Source organism: Protopterus annectens, chromosome 17.part0 (assembly GCF_019279795.1).
Source record: "Protopterus annectens isolate FY-2018-M chromosome 17.part0, PAN1.0, whole genome shotgun sequence".
Lineage (NCBI taxonomy): Eukaryota > Metazoa > Chordata > Ceratodontiformes > Protopteridae > Protopterus > Protopterus annectens.
In genome coordinates, this window is record NC_056751.1 from 539,828,262 (window position 1) to 539,855,160 (window position 26,899).

Sequence of the window (26,899 nt, forward strand, 5' to 3'; positions counted from 1 at the left end):
TGTGGGATGAGCCTATCTCTTCACCAAGTTTTCGTTACTTGCTCTTAAAGATTTAGATTCCTGGTTCTGGTATAACTGGGATTCTTTGATTTCTGGAGATATAAGAGACCCAGGACCACCAGGTCCCTCTTGGCATGTAAGGTGAGGCACAGATCTCCCCTCAGGAGTCTGTAAGATACTGAATGAAGGGAAAGTACTTCCAGTCTATTCTGGTAGTTTAGGTTTTTTTCAGCTTGTGATCTTCCTGGTTAGGAACCTTCTGGATCTTTATATTTGTTTAATATGTCTACTGAGACACATTGCAAAGGGTTGTTGTACTCAGTAACTGACCTAATCAATTTTGAATATGACAAGACAATGACCTCTTTAGATCTGGATAATATTCCCTTGGCAATTAGTTCTGTTAAGTAGAATGACTTTCTGACTACTGTTGTTACATAACGATCAAAGAAGAGGGAATTATCAACCCAAGTTCCAAGGTCCCTAACAAGTGTCATTTTGAAGTGGGATATTGTCTATGTTGTATGCAAGGGAAAGTGGTTGTCTACCAAATGTGACAATATTGCAGTGTTTTCAGTTAATCTGAGTCCATTTTAGTACACCAGATATTTACAGGTATATGTTCTTGCTGAAGGGCTTGATCAGCAAAGGGTGAGTTGACAAGAAATCCCAGTTTGCATGTGTCTGCAAACTTGTTTAGCTAGACGTCTTGGTTCATAGTCTGGAAATCAAAAAAGTAAATGCAGAACAAAATGAGATCCTAAAACTGAGCCATGTAGAACAACACTGATCACCTTCATACTCTCTGAAGAGGCACTTGTCACCTTCACTGTGTTGGTCCTGTCTTTTCTATCATTTTCTAACCATCTTACCACGTATGGATCCATTTATAATCCATTAACCTTACTGTTAAAGTAGGGGATGCTGTCAAATGTTTTGGATAGTCAAAGTACTTTATGTGTGCAGCATGACCATTATCAACAACCCATGTTACCCTTTTGAAAAAGTTAACTCGGTTCATTAGACAAGTTCTAACCTTGGTAAAGCCAACTTGCTGCAGGTCTAGTGTGATGAGATTTTTGATATCATAGCTTATCAAGACAGTTATACTATGTTTCATGGCATTGTAAATTAATCTTGTTAGACTGATGGGGCCCATAATCCTGAGGTGAGTGGTAGGGTCACCCTTAGAAGTGGCATCACTACTGTTGTATGCCAAACCTCTGGGACAAAGCCTGTGGCTAGATTTGGGTTAAACAATTAAGGACAGGCTCTGCCAGGACTTGTTTAATACTGTTTTTAAACAGGCAGATATATTATCAGGTCCCATGAAGGAAATATTTTTGGTCATGGAAGACAACTTTAGTATGTTTAGTGATGATGGAGTTTGATAGACTCAGGGATAAGTGAGCTTTGGACAGTCACCTCTGGGGCAAAATTTGCACTGAATTTGTTTGCTAGTATGTTGGAAGTGTCTACTGTGGCATGTATACTTGGTGGAAAAGCTAGGCGGTGCCATTTTGAATAACTTCACAGCAATGTTAGGTGTTATTTTTTAGTTTACTAACATACCTAAAGAAGGATTTGTTGTTGTCCTTAGCTTCAGATGACAACCTAAGTTCATGGTCTGCTTTAGTACAACTAATACAATTTTTAATATGTTGGCTCATATTTCAGACATTATCCTTGATGCCAGTGTTTTTGATCTGCTGTATTCTTTAAGGATTTTTTTCTTTTATTGTAGAATTTATTTAAGTTGATGGACCTTGAGGGTTGTTTGTTTTTAAATTTCCCATTATATTTAGAACTGGTTGGAAGTGACAGTTCTATAAATTTATCTAACCGAATAAATAACTTTTTTGTGAAGCTAACTACTGGAGCAATGTTGGGGTGATACTGCTATAAGTGAATTTTGAAAGTTCATCATAGAACTGTATGAGATTATTATATCTGAAATCCTTTAATTCCAAGATATTGGTTGCAGAAAGTTTAGAGATTCTGAAGGTGAAAGTCACTGATTTATGATCTGACTTAACTGAAAAATGCAACATCAGAAAAAAACAGTAAAAAAGAAGCTGTATATTCATAATTTGTATTATCTATGAATATTCAAGTCTCAGGCATTCTGTAAACATTATAAATTGATTGTTTTGTTAGTTCAATTTGTCAGATATATTTAATTACTCTATTTTATTCTGTATTTTTCCTTTTTAAATGAAATAAAATATTTTGAGCAAAAATAAGTAGGGGGAAAAGAAGAAGCTGTATTTATAAGGACCTGATCAATAATATGATGTTCTTTAGTGGGTTTGTTAACAACCTAGTTCACAGATGTTTTCAGCATTTTATTTATTTATCTATCTTTTATATATTTATAATCTTTTCAAGGGAGATCCAAGGTGGTATTAATACTACTAGGAAAATAGTGGACATGGCATCAAGGAACTTCCTCTACTCTTTGGAGCTGCTAGATGACACAGCAGGGCTCCTACAGCAGCAATAAAGAGGCCTAATGGAAGCAGCAGCATGGAGGAGGAGAGAAAAGGTACAGAGAGTTTGGAGGTGGAAAGGGAGAAGCTGTAGAAAAAATGTTTGATGTGGAACTTCAGAATACAAACAAAGATTCCTTTGTGGTGGTTGTTACAAATGAGCAGCATTTAGCTGTCTCTATGGAGAAAAAAATAAGCAAATTTCTGAAGTGGTGCATCTAAAAGACCTGGCATCAGGAGGGCTTGCAGATGATGTTCTTTTAAAAATAATCAAGCGGGATCATTCAGGTGGCAGTTCTGCTGATTTATGGGGTAAAATGGCAGATTACAATCCTCATTATTTCAGAAGGAATCATCTGATGTGGCAGCAGATAATGCAGCAGTTAAAACTTATATTGCAGTGACAAAGTAAAAAAGGAAAGCAGCAACAAATTAAGAAGGTATTTAGTTTTGTCACAGCAGATAATGCAGTAACTAAAACATACGCAGTAGTGACAAGAGGCAAAAAGAGAAAGCAGCAACAAACTGTAAATAATAGGTTCATAGAATTAGGTTCATAGATTAGTAATAGGCTAACTGCCTTTGCGAGCCATTTTACGCCTAGCCAATTATCCCTTGTGAGACTCAAACCCTGTACCTTGTGTTTGCAAGACAAACACCTACTGTTTTTAAAAGGGAGAGAAGACCAACAGTGATAATAAGAACAAAAACCACTGCAACAGACAGATATTATGTACGTGACTATTTGGTAACCCTTCTGCATTTTAAATCTCAAGCATTCGAAAGAACTGATGATGACATTTCTGGAAATGTTTAACAAAAAGAAGAACATTCATCTGTTGAACTATTAACTTGTTTTTGGTAGTAACGTAAGTGCTACAAATGTTACACTTTAGAACTGATGAACTGGAGAACTGGAAGAAGACAATGTCAAAAAATGTGTGCATGGTCTGTGTTGATAATGCGGTGAAAGTTATAGATGAGAGAAACTTATGAAATGGAGGGCAGAGGTTGGAAGCTGTTTTGAAATGTGGATGAAACACTTTCCAAGCGTTATTTTGTGGCTGGTCATAGTGGGACATTAAGATGTGCTGCCCAGCCTAAATCATATTTCTTTTGTGAGGACTGTTCTCATTTAATTAACGACTGTGAAAAGGTACAATGTAACCAGTGTGAGGAGAAAGGACACATAGCAAGAAGGTGTGTGCCTGAATGCATGTTGTGTAAAAAAAAAAAAAAAAAAAAAAAGGGTGACACCTTTGGCTGGATTGTCGGGAACAAATATGAAATAATAAAATTAAGGAAAAAGGGAAGAAAACATACATGAGGAAGTACAAGAGGCTGGTTTATAGGGTGACTAGGTGAAGAAGAAACTGTAGAAGATGAAAAAATATGGAGGGGGAAATGAGGAGACAGACTGTAGGAGAAGGGATTGATTATAATCCCTTCTAAACAGTGTAAAATCTGATTCTGAAAATCAAGGATTATTAGAAAATAAACCCAGGCAAAATATTCAGTTGAGGAAAGAATAAAAAATAGGAATTGATAATTTAGAAATATTTCCCCTAAACTTAAAAAGAAGGAAAAGCAATAATTTTATAGTACTGTCAGTAAATGTGAGCAGTATTATAAACACTGTAAGAAGGATATTGATACTAGAATGATGTGCAAAATGTGATGCGGATATTGTTCTGTTAGAGGATGTAAGAGTCCTGACAAGTGAAGAAGAACTGCAAACAGAAAAATTGTGGGGTGGAAATATAATATGGAATTTAGGAAGTGAACATTCTTCTGGAGTGGCTGTATTGTGTAAAAAACAATAAAAATATTAGATGTAACTTTGGTAAGGATGGGAAGGTTAACTTTTTTGGATATGAGGTAGAGAAAACATGTTTATAGAATTATAGCATTACGTGCATATATAGCTAGCAGAGAAAAATGGAATCTGGTTCATTAAATATTAGACTATGTGCTGGTTAAGATGAAAACTAAAACTGTAAGGGACTTTAATTCTGATTTAAGGGAAAAATGTAAAAAGAAAGGGAAAGATGTAAAAAAATACAGGAAGTGAGAAAATATGGTAAATTAGCTGTGTGGAACAAAAGTCAATGGACTTATAGAAGGGGGCATTCAGATCTGAAATTGATAATTCTGTATTAGCAGAAGGCTTGGGTGTAGCAGATGATACAGTTGCAGCAGTTTTTTCAGACCATTTAGCAATATGGATGAAGGTGATGGAAGGAGTATATTAAAATAGGAAAGGGAATAACAAAAAATAAATGAAAAATTATGGGAGGAAATTGGTGGGAGGTACTGCAGTTACAGAAGAATCACATAACCATGAAAGACTTCTATAAAAAAATTATGTCCTTACATTCACTGCTGCAGTATTCTTAACATATGGGAAGCCTGACGTCCGGCCAGTCTACAAAAGACTCCTGCTGCTTTAAAGGTATCCCAAACATCACCCAAACAGTCCTTGTGTAGCATAGGGCATAAAGGATATGTTGGAGAAGTTGTTCATACTACAGTTATCGACTTTTGTCCTTCCCAGTTTTTTGGAGGGGATGTTCGCTTAAAAAAAAACAAAAGAACTTAAACATGTTTATTCTGCTCCTAGGGATCCACAAAGTGACTGGCAGGCCTTTATTCAGGGGCTATCTACTGCTTTAATGTCCTTAAAGCCACCTCAAGAGGTTTCGGTTCCTGCTCCTCCTTGGTCCTCTACTCCCCTCAAAAGGTCTAGAGAACAGGATTCTTCTGAGGATGAGTTGGATTCTGCTAAAGAATCCATGACTTATTCTACTCAAATTCCTTCTCCTTTGGACTATGGGTCACAGGAGGAGGACTCTATTAGTCATGATGGTCCTTTTGAGGAAATTTCCTTTGGGGCACACTCTCTAGGATGATGGATTTTTTAAGTGGGATTGTGCTCAGGTCTGTGATATCCATCAAAGGTACTATGAGTTGCTGCAGTTGGAATCTCCTGAACCTGCAGCTATGCCTTCTGTTTTTGCTGCTTTGCTGGATGCTTTTTCCAATGCCTCTCATGCACCTGTTTCTCTGCCCCTTGACAGGTTTTATAGGGTGCTTGAGGATTGTTACTTTCTATATAAATGTCCTGCTGCTGATCCCTCTGTTGTGTTTGTAGCCATTGAAAAACCATCTCATTTGCTTTTTTGCCCAAGTTATTGCCTTCTGACAAGGATAGCAGAGCTATGGAAAGGCTGGGTAAGAAGGTTTATACTTCTGCTACCTTAGCTTTTAGGGTTGTTAATTATCAGACCCATATGTCTAGGTAAGTATTGGCTCTTCTTTCTCAGGCTAGCAACATATTTCTGAATTTCCAGACTTTGATGGTAAAACTTCTGTTCTTTTTTAACTAGGGACTTCCTCTCAACTCATTTGTCATTCTATTAAATGTAGTTATAATGCAGCAGATGCCTCTTTTAGGGCTACTGTTTTTGGTTCAGTGATGGGGAGGTATTCTTGGCTTAGGCGTCAACCCCTACCCGATGATATTAAGGCTAAGTTGAGGGATGCTCCTCTGGATTCTAAGCTTCTGTTTGGGGAAGCTGCTGCTGGTTTAGGTCTTCAGGATAGGGTAAGGCCTCATGGGAGCTTAAGCATATGTTTGTTTCTCCTGTGCCTAAATTTCAGAGAAAATACCCTGCTATGTCTGCCTTTATTGGCAGGAAATCCTGCCCTTTTACTAAAGGTAAGAAGAGGGGCAAACAAGTTGTTCTTGCTAAGGCCCCTCAGTTTTCAGGGACTCCAAAGCCTTCCTTTCCAGACAAACCAGGTGCTGTATGACTATCTGCCCATTCCCACATTCCTGTTTCTCTTCGTCTTTCTCTCTTTCTGTTTGGCTTGAGATCACTCAGGATTCTTGGGTTCTGTCAATCATACATCAGGGGTACTTCATGGTGTGGAAATCCCTTCCTTCTTTTATGGGCATTTCTCAGCTTCCCTGGGGCAACTTCCCTTTTTCCCCAGACGTTCTTCAAAATCTCTTGACTCAGGGTATTATTCAAGAGGTGCCCATGTCCCAAAGGGGGAAAGGGTTCTACTCCAGACTGTTTCTAGTGTCCAGGAAAGAGGGCACTTGTAAACCTATTCTAGACCTCTCTCATCTAAACACTTTTCTAAAAGTGCCTTCCTTTCAGATGTTGTCCCTTTAGATTCTGTTTCCTCTCTTGCTCACTCAGGCCTATATGGTGTCTCTGGATTTCAAGGATGCTTATTTTCATATTCTGATCCATCCTCTTTTCAGGATGTTTTTGCATTTCTCTGTGATCCTGGTATTTTCAGTTGTGTGCTTTGCACTTTGGTCTTTCTACTGCCCCAAGGGTGTTCACGAAATGCCTTACTCCTGTGATTGTTTTTGCAGGCTTCAAAGGACTGAAATTTTTCCTTACTTGGATGACTTGTTTATTCAGGCATCCCCTCCATAGACCCATTTGCAAAATCTTCATTATGCCATTTCCCTTCTTCAGAGTCTGGGGTTCACTATAAATTTCAAAAAGTCTTCTCTGACGTCTTCTGAGGATCATGTTTTTATGTGTTGCAGGATTCAAACAGTGCCAATGCTGGCTTCCCTGTCCCCATTCAAAGGCCTTAACTCTCATTTCTTTCTTTCACACTCTTTTTCCTTTGGTTTCCATTGCCATCAGAGAGATTCTGAGAGCTCTGGATTTCATAGCATTCACCATTCTGATGTACCATCTAGTCAAACTTCACATGAGAAAGTTTCAGTGGTTTCTGAAGTCAGTATGGTTTCAACATGCACATCCTTTAGACTTTGTAGCTCCTCTTCTTCCTTGTCTAAGACAGGAACTTCACTGGTGGATTCATCAGTTGTCTCTAAATCCAGAAATCCCTTTTTATCCCCCTCTTTCCTCTCAGGAATTGCTCACAGATTTTTCAGATACAGGATGGGGGGTGAAATTTGGCTCCCTAAAAGTTCAGGGGATGTGGTCACCTCGTCAGCAGAATGAGCATGTCAATATCAACGTGACAGGAGCTCTTCTACTTCAGGCCTTTCATCCTGTTTTCTCTCCATGGCCTCTTTAGGTGTTCACAGACAATACCACAGTGATGTGGTATATTAACAAACAAGGAGGAATGAGATCTTATCTTCTTTGGTATGGGATCTTGCTGTCAAGTATTATATGTCTCTTCAGGCAGTTTATATCCCTTCTAGTCAGAACATTGTGGCAGACACTCTGAGCAGGTCCTTAACTCAGTCCCATGAATGGATGCTTCACAGGGATGTGTTTCAGGAAATTATCCAGCAGTGAGATACTCCTCAAGTAGATCTTTTTGCCTCCCCTCTCCACAGACAACTTCCTCTGTTTTGTGCCAGAGTTCCAGGTCCTCTGGTGTGGAAGGTGGACACACTCTCATTTTCTTGGGTGGGGATGTTTCTTTATGCATTCCCTCCCCTTCCTCTCATTCCAAAAGTCCTGTTCAAAATTCAACAAGATGTTCCCAAAATCTTGTCTGTAACTCCTTTTTGGTCACAACAGAACTGGTTCCCTCGTCTTCTGCTTTTAGCCAGGGCAATCATCATGTTACCTCACAAGGTAGGTCTATTCTCACAAGACAAGGGATCTCTTATCCATCACCACCTATCCATGCTTTAACTGACACTGTGGAGGATATGATTTTGATTCCTCATAGACACCTTTTTTCTCAGGATATGGTGCAAGTCATGCAGGAGGCCAGGAAACTTACTCCTAGGAAATCCTATTTATCCAAATGGAAGAGGTTTTCTATTTGGTATCTGTCTCGTAACCTGGACCCACTTACTGTGGATGCTCCTTTGTTTATCTCTTATTTATGTGAGTTACTCAATGCTGGTTTGGCCTATTCTTCTATTAAGGCCCACTTATCAGCTATCTCTGCTTGACTGACTTTTTCTCTTTCTTTAACTTCTAGATTTGAGGTGAAACAATTTCTTAAAGGTGTCCTTAATATTACACCTCCAAGGAAGCCTGTTCCTTCTTCCTGGGATCTTAATTTTGTTTTGCAGAAGTTAACTCAGGCTCATTTTTAGCCTGCTGCTTCAACTTCCTTGCAACATTGTTCTTTTGTTAGCTCTTACTTCTGCCAGACATGTTTCCGAGTTACAGGCCCTTATGAGTTGTCCTCCTTGTTTGATCTTTCATGAGGACAGGGTGTCCTTGTGCACTAACCCATCTTTTATGCCTAAGGTCGTTAATGTGCTAACACTTAATCAGTCTATTAATCTGTCTACTTTTTTCCCTTTTCAACAAACTGACAGTGTCAGGGTGCCGCATACTTTGGACGTGCATAGGCAACTCAGAGTTTATTTGGATAATACTAAGGCTATTAGTAAATCTGATCAGTTATATGTTTCTTTTCATCCTCGATCTTTGGGACTTGCTGCATCCAAGCAAATTATTTTTATTGGATTTCTAAGGCTATTTCTTTTTGTTACACTTTTCATTGCAAGAGCCTTCCCTCTTCAGTCAGGGCTCATTCTACTACAGCAGTGGCTTCTTCTGGTGTTTTTTTCATGGGCTTAGATACTAATTCTATTCTTGAAGCAGTTACATGGACTTCTGTGCATACCTTTACCAAGCACCACAAGTTGGATGGTATCTCTAGAACTAGGGCTGGTCTTGCTAGTGCCATTATTCATGTTTTTTTAGGGGATTTTTCTGCTCCTTCCCCCTCCCTAGTTTTTTATTGAGCGTTGGCACCCTCACATATGTTCAGAATACTGCAGCAGTGAATGTAAGGACATAGTATGATTGTGTAAAATCTTACCTTGACTTCACTGCTGCAATATTCACTCCCTCCCTCCTTCCCCCTTGTCCTTTGCCTTCCTGGATATAGAGATTACCTCCTGGATTCCTTGGACTGGTGTTGCTACTGGGTAATCAGTTCTGTCTAGGGTAGACCTGAATGTTACCTTTATGCCCTATGCTACCTAAAGAAACAGGTGTCTCTGGTAGACTGGCTGGATGTTAGGCTTCCATGGCAGGGAATCCCATATGTTATGAATACTGCAGCAATGAAGGCAACAACATCTACCGTTATGGTAAGATTTTACACAACTGTACAAACCAAATGGTGAATTAAATCTAAAAAAGTATAAAAACAGGATAACGTAAGAAGAGAAAGTGAAGTATGGGAAAATGTACAGAAATGTATTAGAAATTTTAAAGAGTAATATAAGAGAGTATTATGATATGGAAAAAGAAATATATAAAATAAATTGAGAAAAAATAAGGCATTACTGTTTAGGCAGGGGTATTATTTATAAGGGAGAAGGGAAGAGATGTCTGCATGTTTGAATAAAATAGTAAAGAGTGATAGTAGTATAACTGGGGAAATGTAAAATGTTAAGGGACGGGTAAAAAGAACACAAAAGCAAATTCTGAATATTGTAGTACAGCATTTGGAAAATATGTGGAACAGTAAAAAGAAGGAAAATAAGAGGGAATGGAAGGAAAAATCCAGAATAAGTTATGGAAGAATTTGAAGAAGACATTACTATTAGTGAATTGTGTAAAGTACTTGGGAAACTAAATCTTCACTCAGTATCAGGCCCAGATGAAATAGGGTATGGAATCTTCAAGAAATTAAAGGACTGGCAAAGAGAGTACTTTGTAAATGAAGGAAGGGTTTGTTATGAAGAGTTATGTAGTGGAATATAAACACTTATGTGGAAGAAAAATGAGAAGAAGGAAATAAAAAATGGAGACCCATCACACTAAATAACACGTTATATACTTTTATGAGAATAGCACAAAGGAAAATGGAAGGAAGAAGGAGGACAAAACAGAAGAAAGTACAAATGATATGAAAGGAAAGGGATGCCAAAAATTGTTATAGGTTGTGCGAGAAATTGTGGATGATATTATAAGTAAAAAGAAAGAAGTGAAACTTTTGGTAGGTGAATTTAGCAAGGCATTTGATACAGCAGGAAATGATATTTTGTGGGACATTTTGGAAAAGTATGTGATAGGCTACAGAATTAAGAGTGTGTATATGTTAACATATTAAAATAACAGAATGAGAATGTTAGTGAATGGGTGGCTAAGTGAGGAAGTATGCATGAAATGTGGTATAAGACAAGGATGTCCCATGAGTGGAATACTGATTGCATTGGTAATAAATGTGATAGTAAGTGAAGTAGTGTATAAAATGAAAGATGCTAGATATGTGATAGAAACGAAGATGGTAATTCTAGTAGTGGTGAGATACACAGACAATATAGTTGTAGTTGCTCAGAACAAAATATAGATGAAGGAAGTGTTAGTTTATCTAAATGCATATTTAAAGGAAATGGGAATAACTATGAATAAAGATAAAAATAGGGGTTTGGGTGATATGATGAAAATTGGTGTATGTGTATTTTTCAATGAATGAAACGTCTTTGCTAGGGATAATATTTGGGAAAAGGGATGTAGTTATGATGCAATGGGAGGGTTTGATAAAACAAAATTAAAGAAATATGGCTTCTGTGGATGACGTATAGATTAGCACACAGGAAAAAGGTTCATCTGGTGATTGCTGTATTAATGGGAAAAATAGCATATATCTTGAGTTTATATGAGCTTTGAAAAATATGAAAAGGAAATTATACAATTGGTGTGGGGGCAGCAATATGTTTTTTTTTTTTTTTGTATCTGTTTTTTTGGAAGGATTCCACTCAGGACCAGAGTCTTGCCTGCATTTGTTACAAGCATAGAGAGTTCTGAGATGTCAGTCTGCACATCCCACAGTATTTTGCACCATCATGTGGATTGGCCACCACCATGCTGTAGTCAATTTGTCACACAATGTATGGTAATTGGCTGTACTTTTAAGTATTGTTAGTTGTACTAGCTAATATGATTTCAGAGAAATAGGTTATATTAAGACAACTGTAGCTTAAGATGCCTGCAAGTTGTAGATATGCATAAATGCGGAGAATTTATAACAACACTGTAAACAACTGAAAACAATGAAAAAGCTTAAACAATCACACTGGTCAATAGCAGACAACACTTGATGTTCTACAGCAATCAGAGACCTAGTACTAGCTGTTAAGCTCTTGACTCTGACATGTTTGTTTTGTCTTTCTGCTTTTCCAAGTTAGGGGTCGCCACAGCGGAACTCTGGTCCACTAATGATTGGCAGTAGATTTTTACATGCCGAGTTGCCAGCCCTGATGCACAACCTTCAACGAAGGTACGCCCATTCACGCATGTCTCCACACAGAAGACGCTCTAGCTGAGAATCGAACAGGACAATGTCTTCCAGTGAGGCGACAATGCTACCGCAGCACCACCACCGCAGTATAGACATAATTCTACTATATTTGAGTAAATACTAAGCCCTACAAGATCTGGGATAAATATTTTTCTGTTTTTTACTCAGTTATTGTGATAGTTATTAGTTTTTGTACTTGTTATTAATCTATCTCAGAAATGTTTCTGGTTTAGTCTAGTGAGAGTAGGAGGAGGACTATGCTATTAATATGGTACTGACTGCAGGAGAATACTGAAGAGCATTGCTTAATATTGGCCGATGTGTTCATGTGAGCCTTGAGTATATTACCAAAGAAACAAGTATAAGACATACAGAATATAATAACTCACAAAAGATTACATTTAAAAAAAGCATTTTAGCCACCTACATTCCTTCTCTGTCATTATCCAAGTTAGGCAATTCTTAGTTAAAATATCAGCATGTTACTTGTAATTTTATTACATTATCTTGCAAAATAGTGAAAAATGACTTCTGTCCTCAATTTAAAAAAATAACTAGTTGTGCTAGGCAGTACCCAACTGTGAATTATCAGAGACTTTAAAAATCAATTGTTTTATTATTATAATAATTATATTTGAGGGTGGTCAGTTTTGAGTTGTATAATAATATTAATAATGTCTTGCTGGGATGGGGGTAATGCTATGATTTACTCCATCTTGGGCTTCACTCTCTAGATTAAACTGGGACAGTTAGAAGTAAATTTTATTACAACTTCCAACTTTTTAAGGCATTATTTCTACATTAAACAAGTACAGTAATATGAATGAAAAGAAATGAACTTCTGACAGAAACAAAATTAAAAAATATAATTATTACATGCAGACACACAAAAAAACAACACTGAAGAGTAATACATACCTTTCGTAAATGGCATGAAAAAATTATCGCCAACTAAATATGTGAAAAGAAATAAAATGAACACATATGAATGCTCCAAACAACAAACATATTATGTACTCTATATGATTTGCAACTTGTTTTTTTCCTGATCAAAGCAATGCCAAAACTTGTATACATTGGTCACCAGAAACAACATTGAAAAAATTGGGATTGCTATTTCAGAAAGAAATGGTCAGCCACTATAAAAAAAATTTTTGGCATTTCTCAGTTAGGGGTTGCCACAGCAGATTACCCGTCCGCTATTGATTGGCAGTGGATATTTACAGTGTCGAGTTACCAGCCCGGCACCCAACCTTCACAGAAGGCACACACACACACACACACACACATACTCTCACGCACCTACCTGAATGTCTTTAAAGTTCACTCAACCACAGGGAGGACATGCAGACTCTGCACAGAAGGCACTCCACCCAAGAATAGAACTGGAGTACCTCTTGCTGTGAGGCGACAATACTAACTGCTGCACCATCGTGGCTGACAAAGAGGTCAGCTTCTGTACAGTGATGAATTATAAAAGCTGAAGACAACAAGCAGTTACAATAGGTTAGATTAATATTTTTAGGACAGTTAATTGAAACTGCCTTGCCTAATGAAATAATTCTGAATAACGTTGACTACTCAACATGCTGAAATGACAAAGCTCAGAGGACACGAAAGTGTTCTTTTGCAGGCCACAGGTAAAACAAAATGTTTCTCAATGCAAAATAAATACATTAAAAATATGGAATATAATGTTCTGTGAATAGACAAAGCATTCTACATTAAACAGAGGGACTGCACTCTCTAGTTGCCATTTCTTAATATAATCAACTTTTAGGTCATTGCAACACAAATAAAATGGGAAAAATGTCCTTTGCAGACCAGCACTTCCGAAGCACGTCTACTGTACAAAATACAACAAAAAAACACCCCATATAGCTTCTTTTTATTAAAAGGGTTGGTTTCACTCTCAGTTGTACAGAACAAATTATCCACTGACAGGAGTAGAAATGAAGGTGAGCAGCACGACTACAAATAATGCACCAGTTGTTTTAATATACTTTGACAAACATGTTATAATTCTGCATAACTCAACTGCCTCAGCAATGCTGTGTGAAAGCATGTCTTCCTTTTATTACTGTTTAATGTCCTATATACTACTATATGCATGATATATTCATTTTTGTATAAAACTTTTATCTTTGATATCTTTTGATAAATATTATCTGACCTATCTCCTTTCTGAATCTTTTCACTTCTCTCTCAAGATTCACTGAAGGTTGACCTAATTTAGAAACTAATATCTATACTGTACATTACACTTAGCTTGAGTATATATTTCACTGTACATTTTCATTAGAATGTATATACATGGTTTATTCAATGTAATTAGTCTGAAGTATTTTTTTTGGTTTGTGAAATGTTTTGTATTTCACCCAGGCTGAGCCTGAAATTGGTCAATACTGATCGGTGCACTACCTTAGTAAACAAATATACATAAAATAAATAAGCATTTGACTAATAGTGCCTTAGCTGGTTAAGAAAAAAAGGGTCAACAGGTAGCACACACGCCTTTTTTTCACTGAAATATCAAAACGTTGTTGGTTATTTTCCTACAATAGGTACCCAGATTTGTTTCCAGTATTGAAACTACAGGGCTATATAAGGGGGTGCTACACTCCTGAGTTGTCATCATTTAGATTATATATTAAACTGAAGTGTCATATATTTCAGCTGATAACACCTAAACTGGATGAAAAACTATCCCTCTGTACTTAATGAAAAGAACAGGGCCTGTTTTATTAATGCCCAGCAAAAAATACAGCAACAGAACCATATAAATACAGTAAAAAACGTTCATACTACCTGCATAATAATGATATCCAAGACTGCTATCCCACAGATTTTCTGATTATTATAATATCCATGACAGATCATGCCTGCATTGACACATTTCACTTCATCACTGGAGTCCTTTTGCCAATATGTCCCAAACCCTTTTGACATGACATAAATATATGATCTAATGTCTCTTTCCCAGTAAAACTCTTAACAATAAACAACCATACCTCAGTTGTTGTATTTCATCTGACAGCAAATCTTCTATAAAACATTCTCCAGAAGTAATCCTGACATTGGACTCACTTCTTGACTCTTCCCACCCTCTCTTTTATCCCCTGCACATTCCAAACTAAATCATCCCATATAAGAATTATGTAAAAGCTCTAAATAATCTTGTCATGGCAGTATCTCCTAATGTGCTTCAAAGACAGCATCTGGATGTACCATAGCCCAGTCTTTCTAAAGACCTCATGCAGCAGAGTGGTTCATTTTCCATTCTTTACCTGAATGCAGCAAACGTAAAATGTCAACATACTGTTTCCTAAGTAACAAACTTGTTGCATTCTTTTTTATTAAATGTAATACCTCTTTTATTGGTGATCAGTCTGCATCCCTACAGCATTAAGAAGAACAGAGTACATACTTCAACTAAAACCTGAAACTTGCCAGTCACATCATACATTTGCCTAAACAATTGCACAAACCCAACAGAACAGAATTAGGTAAATAAAGATGCTTTCTTCACGACACTGACTCCGTTCATCTTGTCTATGATTTGTCTCCACTCAGCATCATGCACATTTCTAACCCTACACAGAATTTTCAAAATGTTGATATTGTTTCTACTAAAATACATCTTTGTAACCTATGCACTTGTCTAGTCCCTCCCAGCTTACCCATATTTATCTCCAATCATACCTTTTTCAATTTGGCATGCAAAACATGCACCAAAAAGCAAAAATGGCACCTGTTTAAGAATGACAGTAAGGTCCTCCGTAGAACTAATCAGAGGTGCCAACAAGTTGCCATCCACAGACTCTCAATCACATATGTCCTCAATCATATTGTCAAACAATACTGGGCTAAGCAGGCACCCCTTCTGGGCACCATTCTTGAGGTATATTGATTTCCACTTCCGTACATTCACTAGCAGAGAGACAACTCCATTATCACACACTGACCTGAAGAAAAGAATGACCACATTTTATGCAACAAGTATCTGTAGCATAATGATTAACATTACTGTATGCCTTCATGATGTCACATATCTGCATTCCATCTTTTCATAGATTATATCATCAACAACCTTGTTCAACAACACTAATCCATGTACAATGCATTTTCTTTTACTGAAACCATGGACCTCATCCTCAGTTAGCTCCTTCATGGAGATTTTTCCCTGCTATCAATGGTCATGACATCTGCTAAAGATTTATTCTTAATTAGAAGATGAAAAATGGCAAAGTAAAGCAGATTATGATAAAGCAGCAAGAAAGGTTTGTTTTACGTTTGAATGCAGACAGGGAATTAAGACCTCTAGAAAAATCTATTAGGATGTTGGGAAGTAAATAGCAGCAAGAAAGCATAAGGACTCTGCAATGGAGAAATGTGTAACTAATACTAGAGAATAAGAAATATGGTTACATTATAAGATAGCTTTGATAATGTTTCTTTGGATAAAACAGAATGATACTTAATGTATTGTCGCAACCAGATTTCCGCACTGCCATAATTGAGTATCTGTGCATGGAAACAGGTTGCTTAACCTAAGAAGGGGTCTGTGAAGAAGAAATCATTACTCTGTCACTGTGGGTATGAGCCAGGAAGAGAAAGTGCACGTTTGCACCTCTTTGCTTCTGTAACTCCACAGTGGTGCCCCGCTTTGCAGTACCCGCATTTCTCAGGACGATGTCAGCTACTGGAAAAGCGAATCATCAAATACACCCTGCGATGTTAGGAGAGGGGAAAGGATTACTGCCTTTCATTAGACAAAGTGCTGATTTACAGAAACTGAAGTGCATAATTTCACTTCAGGTAGTAACAAAGTGTCCCCGTTTGTGAAGCACTGCCCATACTTCAGAAATAAAGACATAAACTGAAAATCACCTCATGATCACACTTGGTAAGAACACTTCCAAATACATCTTACTGCAGGACAATGTGCTTCTTCCTGTATTTTCTGGCTGGTAGCAGCTTTTTCATTTTCACCAGAACATATCTTTCAAAACTGCCCCCCCCCCCCCCAAAAAAAAAAAAAAAAACACCCTGACCAAAACCATCAGTACTGTGTGTGTGTTCAGTACTGTGTGAGTGTTTGCCTTCTCTGAAGAATTCCATCCACACAGACAAAGGAAATCCATTCGTTAGAACGATAGCAGGCATGACAATTTCAAATGTGCATGTGTAATGCATGCTGAAAACAGGAACGGGGTTTTTTCAAATGTTTGTCTTCTTGAAGGTAAAGTAAAGTTATTCCACAGCCAAACTAACTCAGAGCACCATAGTGTTTCATAGGTTCGTTTGTGTGGAAATATGCAAAAGTCGCAACCGCGAAAATCTGGTTGCGATAATATGCAAGTACCAACAGAATTCTTAGGAACTGGTCAATATTTGGAAGGAATTTGTCTAAGTTCAAAGGCTATGGAAAAAAGCAGTTTAGAAATTTGCATCATTTATTTATTTAACATTTGCTCGGGAAAGTCTGACTAGGACAGAGCCTATTTTCAGCGAAGGCCTGGGGAGAAATGCTCCAGATGCATGTCTTTGGAATGTGGGAGGAAACTGAAGTACCCAGAGAAAACCCATGAGAATGCAGGGAAGACATACAAACTCTGTAGAAAAGGCATGCCAGCTGAGAATTGAACCGGAGAACTTCTTGCTGTGAGGCAACAACACTAACCGCTGCAACACTGCCTCACTCACATTCAAAAATACCTCATAGTTCAAAACTAAACTCAGTAAAGAGAGACATATTATACATGGCTACATTTTTTAAAAAATGTAGGCAAATGAAGGAATTGATTTAGATGAAAATAAAAAAATTTTGGAGCAATGGCAAGTAAGAAGAATGGTGTAATACAATTTTAGTAGTTTACTGAGATGGATTAGAATGTTTGAAAAAGAAAGTTAAGATTAGATGGAAGAAAATTTGCAAGAAAATGGTATGATAATATTGCACGTGATATTTCTTAGAGGAAGCATGGGTGGATTTAGATGGTGGGAGAAGGAGGACTATAAAGCAAAGAATAGTCCAGGATGTGTGAATTCTTTATGGAAATTGAAATAAGGGATGATTCCTGTAAAGCGTCAAATAAAATATAAAAAGATAGTAGGAAAGCTTCTGTGACTTTAATAAAAGGAGGTAGAAGAAAACCATATATTCTTGTATTGTAAAAGAATGAACAAATTGTGGGTGGAGCTTATTGGGAGTTAGAGCATTTACTGAAGATGTGATTAAACATTTCTGTTATGATTAAAAACATTTAAAAATAGTTCAAATGGCAAAAATTTGTGCGCCATACAGAGTAAAATATGGAGTACAAAAGACATTGTGAGAGGTGTAACTCACGGTATATTGTATTTTAATGTTTAATGGGGAAAGGGGGTGTATTTTGGATAATGATGTTTATAGTTTTCATTATCAGAGAGTAATTTAAAGCATGGGTGAAAGAAATGTAAATAAAATTAAAATGAGATATATTACAATTGTATATAATTTTAAAGTGCCCCCTGCTCAGTTCAGTGAGCAGAATTAAATCTTTAACACCAGTCCAGGAGGATGGCACCTCATTAAATTAATTTGTCTATTAAGCTGCATTACGGCACAAGTATTGGGAAAGGAAAAGAAAAACAGTGTCTTCTGATCTTCCTGGTATCTGCGGGAACTGCATCATTTAGTGAGCCCGTGACCCTGGGAAAAGCTAAATCACAGTCTATCACTTTGACTCCCATAGTTACACCATTAAAATAATCAATATTTTAGGAAAATACAAATCTGAATCATGAATCTCATAAATTAATTTAATATACAGAATTTATCTGTTTCAGTTGTTGAAAATATTGATTCAATTGATCTCGGGCCTGTAATAATGAAAATGTTATATCTCGATGGTTTGAATTTCCAGTAGCAGTGCTTGTAGAAAAACATATTACAAAACAGATTCTTGTACATATATATATATATATACATATATATATATATATATATATATACACATACATCATAGTTAATTTCTGAAGTATATATTTAGAAAAGTGCATAATTTCTAGCCATCTTAACCACACTATAGATACAAAATACTATACCCACAGTAAAACGATATCCTTCCAGACCATAGTGATTCAAGAATATTATGCCTGTATTGTTTCAGAGAGAGGAATTGTAATACAAGCCCATAAAATGGTGACAAGAAAAATAACTACAAAAGGCAGCAGACTAGTTTGACAGCGGTTATTAACTTTGTCTTTAAGCAGAAACTGATGTTAAAAGAACAAATCTTTGAAAGCCAAATGAAAGTTTGTTTTGTAACATTTTTGGAATGGAAGATGAGCCATTTAGTGAGTGTCAGGAGGTGATGAACATGGGACATACGGAAGCATAAGGAAAATAGCAAAATCCTGACAACAGTAAGGTATCTAAGATTAGTAGGTACTGACACCTCACAAATGATTCCTGAGTGATTCTTTTTAAGTGTCTAATGGACTTAAAAATGACCGGAATCTCATCCATTATTTCAATGGCAAACTTGCTGAATACCAGTTTGTCAAAATTAGCCCTCATATAGACCAGCCTATTAATTAAATAATAGGTCAAGATATGACAGCCTCAATTTATTGCATCTAATGATTGACTCCTTCCCAAAAACATAAAAAATAATTCTACAAAGATGCAGTGCCATGAATTTCCATGTTCTTCAGTAATAGCTTCCCAGTTTTCCTCACTGACCTCCAATCTAGCACTATTTCCCAAGGGCTCTGTGGTCTATTCACCAGGCATTAATGCCAATGTTAGCTGCACTCTTTTTTTTTTTTTCAAATAATTTTTTTATTTTCCAAATAATATAATGTTTAACAATACAATCATAAATAAATAAGTATTATAAACCTTTATATACATTATGTACAACTGACCTAAACAAAGGAGGGGAAAATTAATAAAATATATGAAATTAGTAACAAAAATTTATAATATTTAATTAATAAAGTATAAAGTTACACATTAATTATTTAGGGTTAATTTTTAATGTCTCAATAAGAGTTAAAAGTTTTTCCCAAGGATTGCTTGTCCATGTTTTAGGTGAAATTCTCGATTCCTTCACATTGATTTCTAATGTCACTGTTTCTTCCATCAATCTCAAGAATTCTTCCAGAGTAGGTTTTTGTGAAGACTTCCACTTCCTAGTTATACATTTGCTTGCCACAGCTAGTATAGATCAAAGTAGGTATAGATCTTTTTTATTCATTCCAATAGTGTCATTAACATTTAAGAGAACTAAAGATTTGGTTAAAATAAAGGTATCTGTGAATATAGCTTGGAGAAAAATAGTAATTTCTTCCCAGATTTTTTTTATATTAATACAATCAAAAAATATATGAGTCCAATCAGCTTTTTAGTTTAAAGAACATCTCCAACAAATGGATTTATCAAGTGAATTGAATGTGGCTAGTTTATCAGGTGTAATAAATGCCCTGTGAATATATTTCCATGTAAATATTTTCCATACTTGTAAATTAAATGTTGCTAACAGAACATAAAAGATTTGTTTCACTCTCAATTGATAGATTAGTGTGACATCCTTTTGCTATGAAATTCCAACATCTTGCATTATGGTTAGTTTTATATGTTATCAATATTTTGTATAATTTTGAAATTAGATTTGTCCAATTATAATTGTCGTAAATAACTTCAGATATTAGACTTATCATACTTGGACTAGTTTTATATTTAGAATTAATAATTTTCCTATTAAGATCCTTAACATATGATAATATGCTTTGTAGTATCAACCAATATGCTGATGGAATGTCATATTTAGTCTGAATTTGTTGAATGTCTAATACTACTTGATTCTCTATACAATGTTGCCAACAAGTGAAGTTGTTCCCCTCCCATCTAGTTAAAATATGAATATGAATTTTATTGAAGAAATTCTTTGTAGAGCTAAAGGGTATTATCAAGTCTAGCCAAATCTTAATATCTGTATTAGTATATATAAATCTTCTGAATAATTTGTAATTATGTATATAATTTAAGTTTGTTTGCTTTGTTATATTATATAGCATATTAACAGTCAATATTTGCCATATCATATTATTCTGTTCACTTAATATACAATTTTTAATTATTTTAGTTTCATTTAGAAAAATAATAGTGTGCAATGTTTTCCATGTTAAAGAATAATTAGGATCTATCCAATTAATTACAGTTCTTAGTATGGAAGCTTTTATATATGATTCTTGATCTGGAAGTTTAATTCCACCCATTTCCCAAGATCTAATATGATGTGTATAGGCTATTCTATTTCTTTCTGGATACCAAAGAAAGTTTAATCAAATTTTATTTATTTATTTCAAGATTTTCTTGTTAGGTACTATAGGAATAGCTTGTACAATGTAATTAATTTTTGGAAGTATTGTCATTTTTATTATTTGTAATCTGTCTTCAAATCTCAAAAAAAATTATTCCAGATTACTATTAACATTTTATATTATTAATTATGTTCCTATAATTTGTGGCTAACATAGATTCCAAATTATCACATAGTGTTATTCCTAAATATTTTATTATGCAAACTTGTTTTCCTATTACACAATTTGTAGTTAAGGTAAATTCTCTCTTTTTATTCAAATGTATATAATTAGATTTTCCCTTGTTAAATCTAAGGCCAGAAATATGATAAAACCTTTCCACTATTTCATCTATTTTTTGTACTGATTTCTGCGAGACAGATAACGTGAGTAAAACATCATCAGCAAATAACATAATTTTTGAATTGAGTTGACCATATATATCTATGCCTGATATATTAGAGTTGTGGCATACAAATTAGGCAAATAATTCAATTCCTAAGGCAAACAGGATAGGAAACATCGGACATCCCTGCTTTGTACCTTTGGTTATTTCAATTGCCTTCAAACTAAGTGGTCCAAGTTTTATATAAGCCAGATTGTTTTCATAAATATTCTTTATTAGAGTAATAAAATTAGTAGGAAATTCAAACAATTCTAAAGCCTTAAAAAGAAAATCCCAGCTCAATGAATCAAAGGCTTTTTCTATATCCAAAGCTACTATTAGAGCTTCTTGGTTGTTTCTGTTTAGAAAATCTATGAGTGTTAGAATTCTTTGTATATTGCCATGTTTGCGTCTTTTATAAATTAATCCTGTTTGATCCTCATTTGTGTGTAACAGGAAATCTAAAGTGTAGTAAAGGCACCCGACTCCACGGCAGTAGGTTAAACACTTTATTCACAAGAAACAAAACAGATTGAGCGCTTTCGTCTCCACCCTGGAGACCTCCTCAGAATCAATTATATCAGGCAACAGAGAAGTATATATACAATAAGCAATGCTGTTAAGATAATTGTGCTCAATTAATCAATAAAACAATAATGCAATAAAATGAAGATAATGTTAAGAAAGATATCAGTAGTGAGCTGGATGATTTTCCTACACCTACATTTCTACAAAATTTATATCGTGTCAAACATTGCATTTAAACAACATGCGATGTAAAAATAATGTATACATGAATGAAAAAATAATAAAATATTTGTTTGATAAAATATAAAACTGCAATACATTTTTAATTTTAATTCTTGGTAACAAGATGCAAGAACCTATACTACAGTTATATAGAATACAGTCAGTTCACACCATCAGGTTTTACTTCATGATCTTATTTTATCAAACAAATATTTTATTATTTTTTCATTCATGTATGCATTATTTTTACATCGCATGTTGTTTAAATGCAATGTTTGACACAATATAAATTTTGTAGAAATGTAGGTGTAGGAAAATCATCCAGCTCACTACTGATATCTTTCTTAACATTATCTTCATTTTATTGCATTATTGTTTTATTGATTAATTGAGCACAATTATCTTAACAGCATTGCTTATTATATATATACTTCTCTGTTGCCTGATATAATTGATTCTGAGGAGGTCTCCAGGATGGAGACGAAAGCGCTCAATCTGTTTTGTTTCTTGTGAATAAAGTGTTTAACCTACTGCCGTGGAGTCGGGTGCCTTTACTACACTTTAGATTTCCTGTTTTCCACTGCTGGGTTTTGCGTTTGGTTTTGGAGTTCTCTTTCTACATTTTTTGGTTCCTCATTTGTGTGTGTCAATGATTTTTTAATTCTACTAACTAATATTGACATGAAGATTTTATTATCATTGTTAAGTAAAGATATTGGCCTATAAGATTTACACTGTAAAGAGTCTTTGTTTTCTTTTATAATGGGGGTATTTAAGGAGTATAACCAAGAAATTGGAGTTGTGTTTTGTGCTAGAATTTCATTCAAAGTTTTGTGAAGCAATGATATTACTGAAGATGGAAATATCTTATAAAAGACTTCCAGCTTTTCCCGGTAAGGGGTTGCCACAGCGGAAATCCAGTCTGCTCATGATTGGCAGTGGATTTTTACAGGGCCGAGTTGCCAGCCCAATGCCCAAACTTCAAAGAAGGCACACCCATTCATGCTTGCACCTACCTGCATGTCTTTAACATCACTCGACCACGGGGAGAACATGCAAACTCCACACAGAAGGAGCTCCAGCCGAGAATTGAACAGGAAAACCTCTTGCTGAGAGGTGACAATGCTAACCGCTGCACCACCATGGCTATATGCAATTCATTAATTATTCAATCAATTCCCAGTGTTTTATTGCTTTTACTTTCCTTGATTTTTTGAGTAATTTCTTTTAGAGATATTTGTTTTTGAATGTCTAACTTTAACTTTTCCGGTATCGCCTTTACCTTTACTAATTTCAAGTCTAAGTTTGATGTATTAGTTATATGTGAAGTATCATTATAATGGTCAGAGAAATAATGTTTAAATGCATCTAGTATATCATTTATATCTGAAACCTTTTTGTTTTTTTTCCTTCCTTCATGTATAATACTTGTAATATTATTTTCAGTCAAATGTTTTTTTAATCTTATTGCTAAATTATGCATATGTTTGGGTGATACTGCATAGAAACTAAGTTTTAACCTTTCTACAGCTATATTAGTTTTGTGAGTTAGGATTGTATTATATCTTTTGCTTAAGTCTTCCAATGCTTTTTTTATGATCATTTTGTGTGTAAGATGAATTAATAGTGAGATCTGTAATTTGTTTTTGGATGTTATATAATTCTGATTCCCACTCTTTTAGCTTGTTTTTATACCATGAAATAATTTTTCCATTTAGATGGGCTTTCAAGATATCCCAAAGATTAATTACATTTATTTCTGTAGTGTAGTTTATATCTAAAAAGAATTTTACTTTTGAATCTAACCAAGGTTTAAATTGTTTTAATTTTGTAATGTAAGTTGGAATTCTTGACATAAAAATTAATTTCTTATAATCTGTATGTATTTTGAGAATTAATGAGTTATGGTCTAAAAAGGGACAAGGGGTTATGGAAAATTCATTATTTTTGAATTTAGCTCTTGAGATATGAAGATTTTATCAATTCTTGTTGTTGTGTCTTTCGGCTTTTCCCGGTTAGGGGTCGCCACAGCGGAACTCTGGTCCGCTAATGATTGGCAGTAGATTTTTACGTACTGAGTTGCCGGCTCTGACGCACAACCTTCAACGAAGGTACGCCCATTCACCCATGACTCCACACAGAAGACGGTCTAGCTGAGAATCGAACAGGACAATGTCTTACTGTGAGGTGACAACGCTACCACAGCACCACCACCACCGTGTGTCCCAAATCTGTGGTCTTGGTGTGAAAATAATAATGAATTGTTCTCCTTATAACTAAATGTATCAATTAGATTTGAACTTTCTTCCCATTTCTTAAGTAGCTTCCCTATAGAACTTACTCATAAATTTCTTTTGCTTGTGGTCTCTGATTTATCCAATATACAATTAAAGTCAACTCCCAAAATCAAATTTCCTTTATATACACCGCGGTGGTGCTGCATTAGCATTGTCGTCTCACAGTAAGATGCTGTCCAGTTTGATACTCAGCTAGAGTGTCTTCTGCATGGAGACATGCTTGAATGGGCGTACCTTCATTGAAGGTTGTGCATCAGGCCTGGCAAGCCGGTACGTAAAAATCAACTGCCAATCATTAGCGGACCGGAGTTCTGCTGTGGCGACCCCTAGCCTGGAAAAGCTGAAAGACACAAAAAAACCTCTAGTTATTAGATCCATGTGTTTTCTTATTGTCCCAACCTCAATATCTGGAAATCAATATATATTTACTAATGTCCGGAGTCTATTGTTATAGTTTATTATTACTATGGCTAGGAGTCCTTCTTTATCTTCATATTTGTAAATGATTTGAGGCATAGTGACATTTTTTATCATAAAATTCCCATAGTCTTTTTCTTATATGAAGAGTAAGATAAGATCATATATTCATTAGGATTCCAGCTAAAGGTATCATTTGTTTTGATGTGAGTCTCTTGAAAAAATACTACTTGTACTTTATTTAATTTCATATATCTTAATAAATTAGATCTTTTCCTTGGATTGTTTAAACCGTTAGTGTTTAAGGATAAAATAGTCAAGTCCGTTCTCAGTATTTAACTTTACATCATATTTGTTTTGTATTATATTTTGTAATACCATACCAAATGTGTAACTAATGTGTTAATAATTCTCATTGTAGTCAATATTTTAATTTTGGTCAAATAACTTTATAAAATAGAGTTTAGTTCAGGCTGATAAAAAAAAGAAAAATGCCAAAATTGCTTGTATAACAAATATATAAATATTTTTGTAAACCCTCTAATGTACATGAAGTGAAATACACTTCTAATCTACTAGATGAAAAGAAATCTAACAGATTGCCTACTATAACTTCTCTCATGAAAAAAGAAAGAAAAAAAAACTACCCCCTTCCGAACTCCAGTACACCTTTTCTCTTATCTTGGAGATTTAACAATATTGGTTATTTTTCCTATATAACTATTAATAATGAATTAACATAATGTATGGAAATGAGTATTGATTTGATAATACAATTTATTTTGAGATTAGATTAGACTTCTTTTTCAGAATATAATCATCCTATCATGCACTACTTAAACATTCATAAAGTAAAATCTCATTTATAACACAATAAATGTTGCTTAACATTAGTTCTCTTTAGCCTGAGAGTAGTATATATATACATATTAATAGTCTCCAATATTCTGATATGACCAATATACCAATGATTATGTCAGATAAACACTCCCCCACATACTAAAAAATATATTATAACTGAGTGAAGTAGATTTAGAAATGTATCAATAAGTGAAGATAAATACGGACAAGTCTATTCAGAACACTTGAATCATACTACAAAAACTATGTAGTCCATATTTTTTTATTTTTTTATTTATTTTACATTTGTTGACCGGGCTAGTCTAACTAGATATATGTCCATTTTCAGTAGAGGCACGGGGAGAAAAGCTCCACTACAACATTGTTCTAATGAAACCAAAAAAATACTACATAGGAGTAACATATTTTAAAAATTAAAATTGATATAGTGACTAGTAAAAATGAAATATTCATTACGTAAGAGCATATAAAATGATGTGTATATAACAGGATTAACACGTGTAAAGGCAATATTAGAAAGTTAAAATACAACTTAATATAGAAAAGACAAAGACAGGGTGAACATTTTTTTTTCTACAAGGGATGCCTGTAATTGTGCATGTGAATATGGTGGAATGTGGAAGAAAAGAAATTTAGACAGGATTAGTACAGGGGCAAAGCCATTGTAAAGATAGGTGGATTCTTAGATGCTTTTTGAAAAGTGGTGTGGATTCCAGGGATGTTAGTTTGGTAGGAAGCTTATTCCAAGAATTTCCAATGCTATTATTGAAAAGACAGTCTCCAGATTTGTAATAGAGTGTTTATCAAAGACTGTGTCATGCAGCAAGATACAAAAGTAGGCAGACTCCCTTTTTTGTTATTAAATTGTTAAAAGTAATGACATTCTAAAAAATACAAAACCTAGTAAGCTGAGCAGTGCCTTAAGAAATCTCTCTATCTCATATCTATTTAATTAGTGTTCTACTTAAATTTCTCATCAAGAATTACACTTTACAAATCTGTCTTATTTTACTACTTGAAGCAGTAGCAAAAGCAGACCATGAAGACATTTTCTCATGGGCCCTTTACTTTAAAGAAATAAAGATGAAATTCCAAGTAAACTCGTTTTGCCAACCATCTCA

At 35.1% G+C, this 26,899-nt stretch overlaps 1 protein-coding gene across 1 annotated transcript in view; it reads right to left on the reverse strand.

The window, feature by feature from the left end:
* LOC122791368 (mucin-6-like) overlaps window positions 1-26,899 on the reverse strand; it is a 451,712-nt gene that overhangs the window by 33,621 nt on the left and 391,192 nt on the right. Inside the window, exon 8 of the mRNA XM_044059083.1 lies at window positions 12,636-12,668. Coding sequence (XP_043915018.1) covers window positions 12,636-12,668 — 33 coding nt within the window. The remainder of the gene's footprint in view (window positions 1-12,635; window positions 12,669-26,899) is intronic.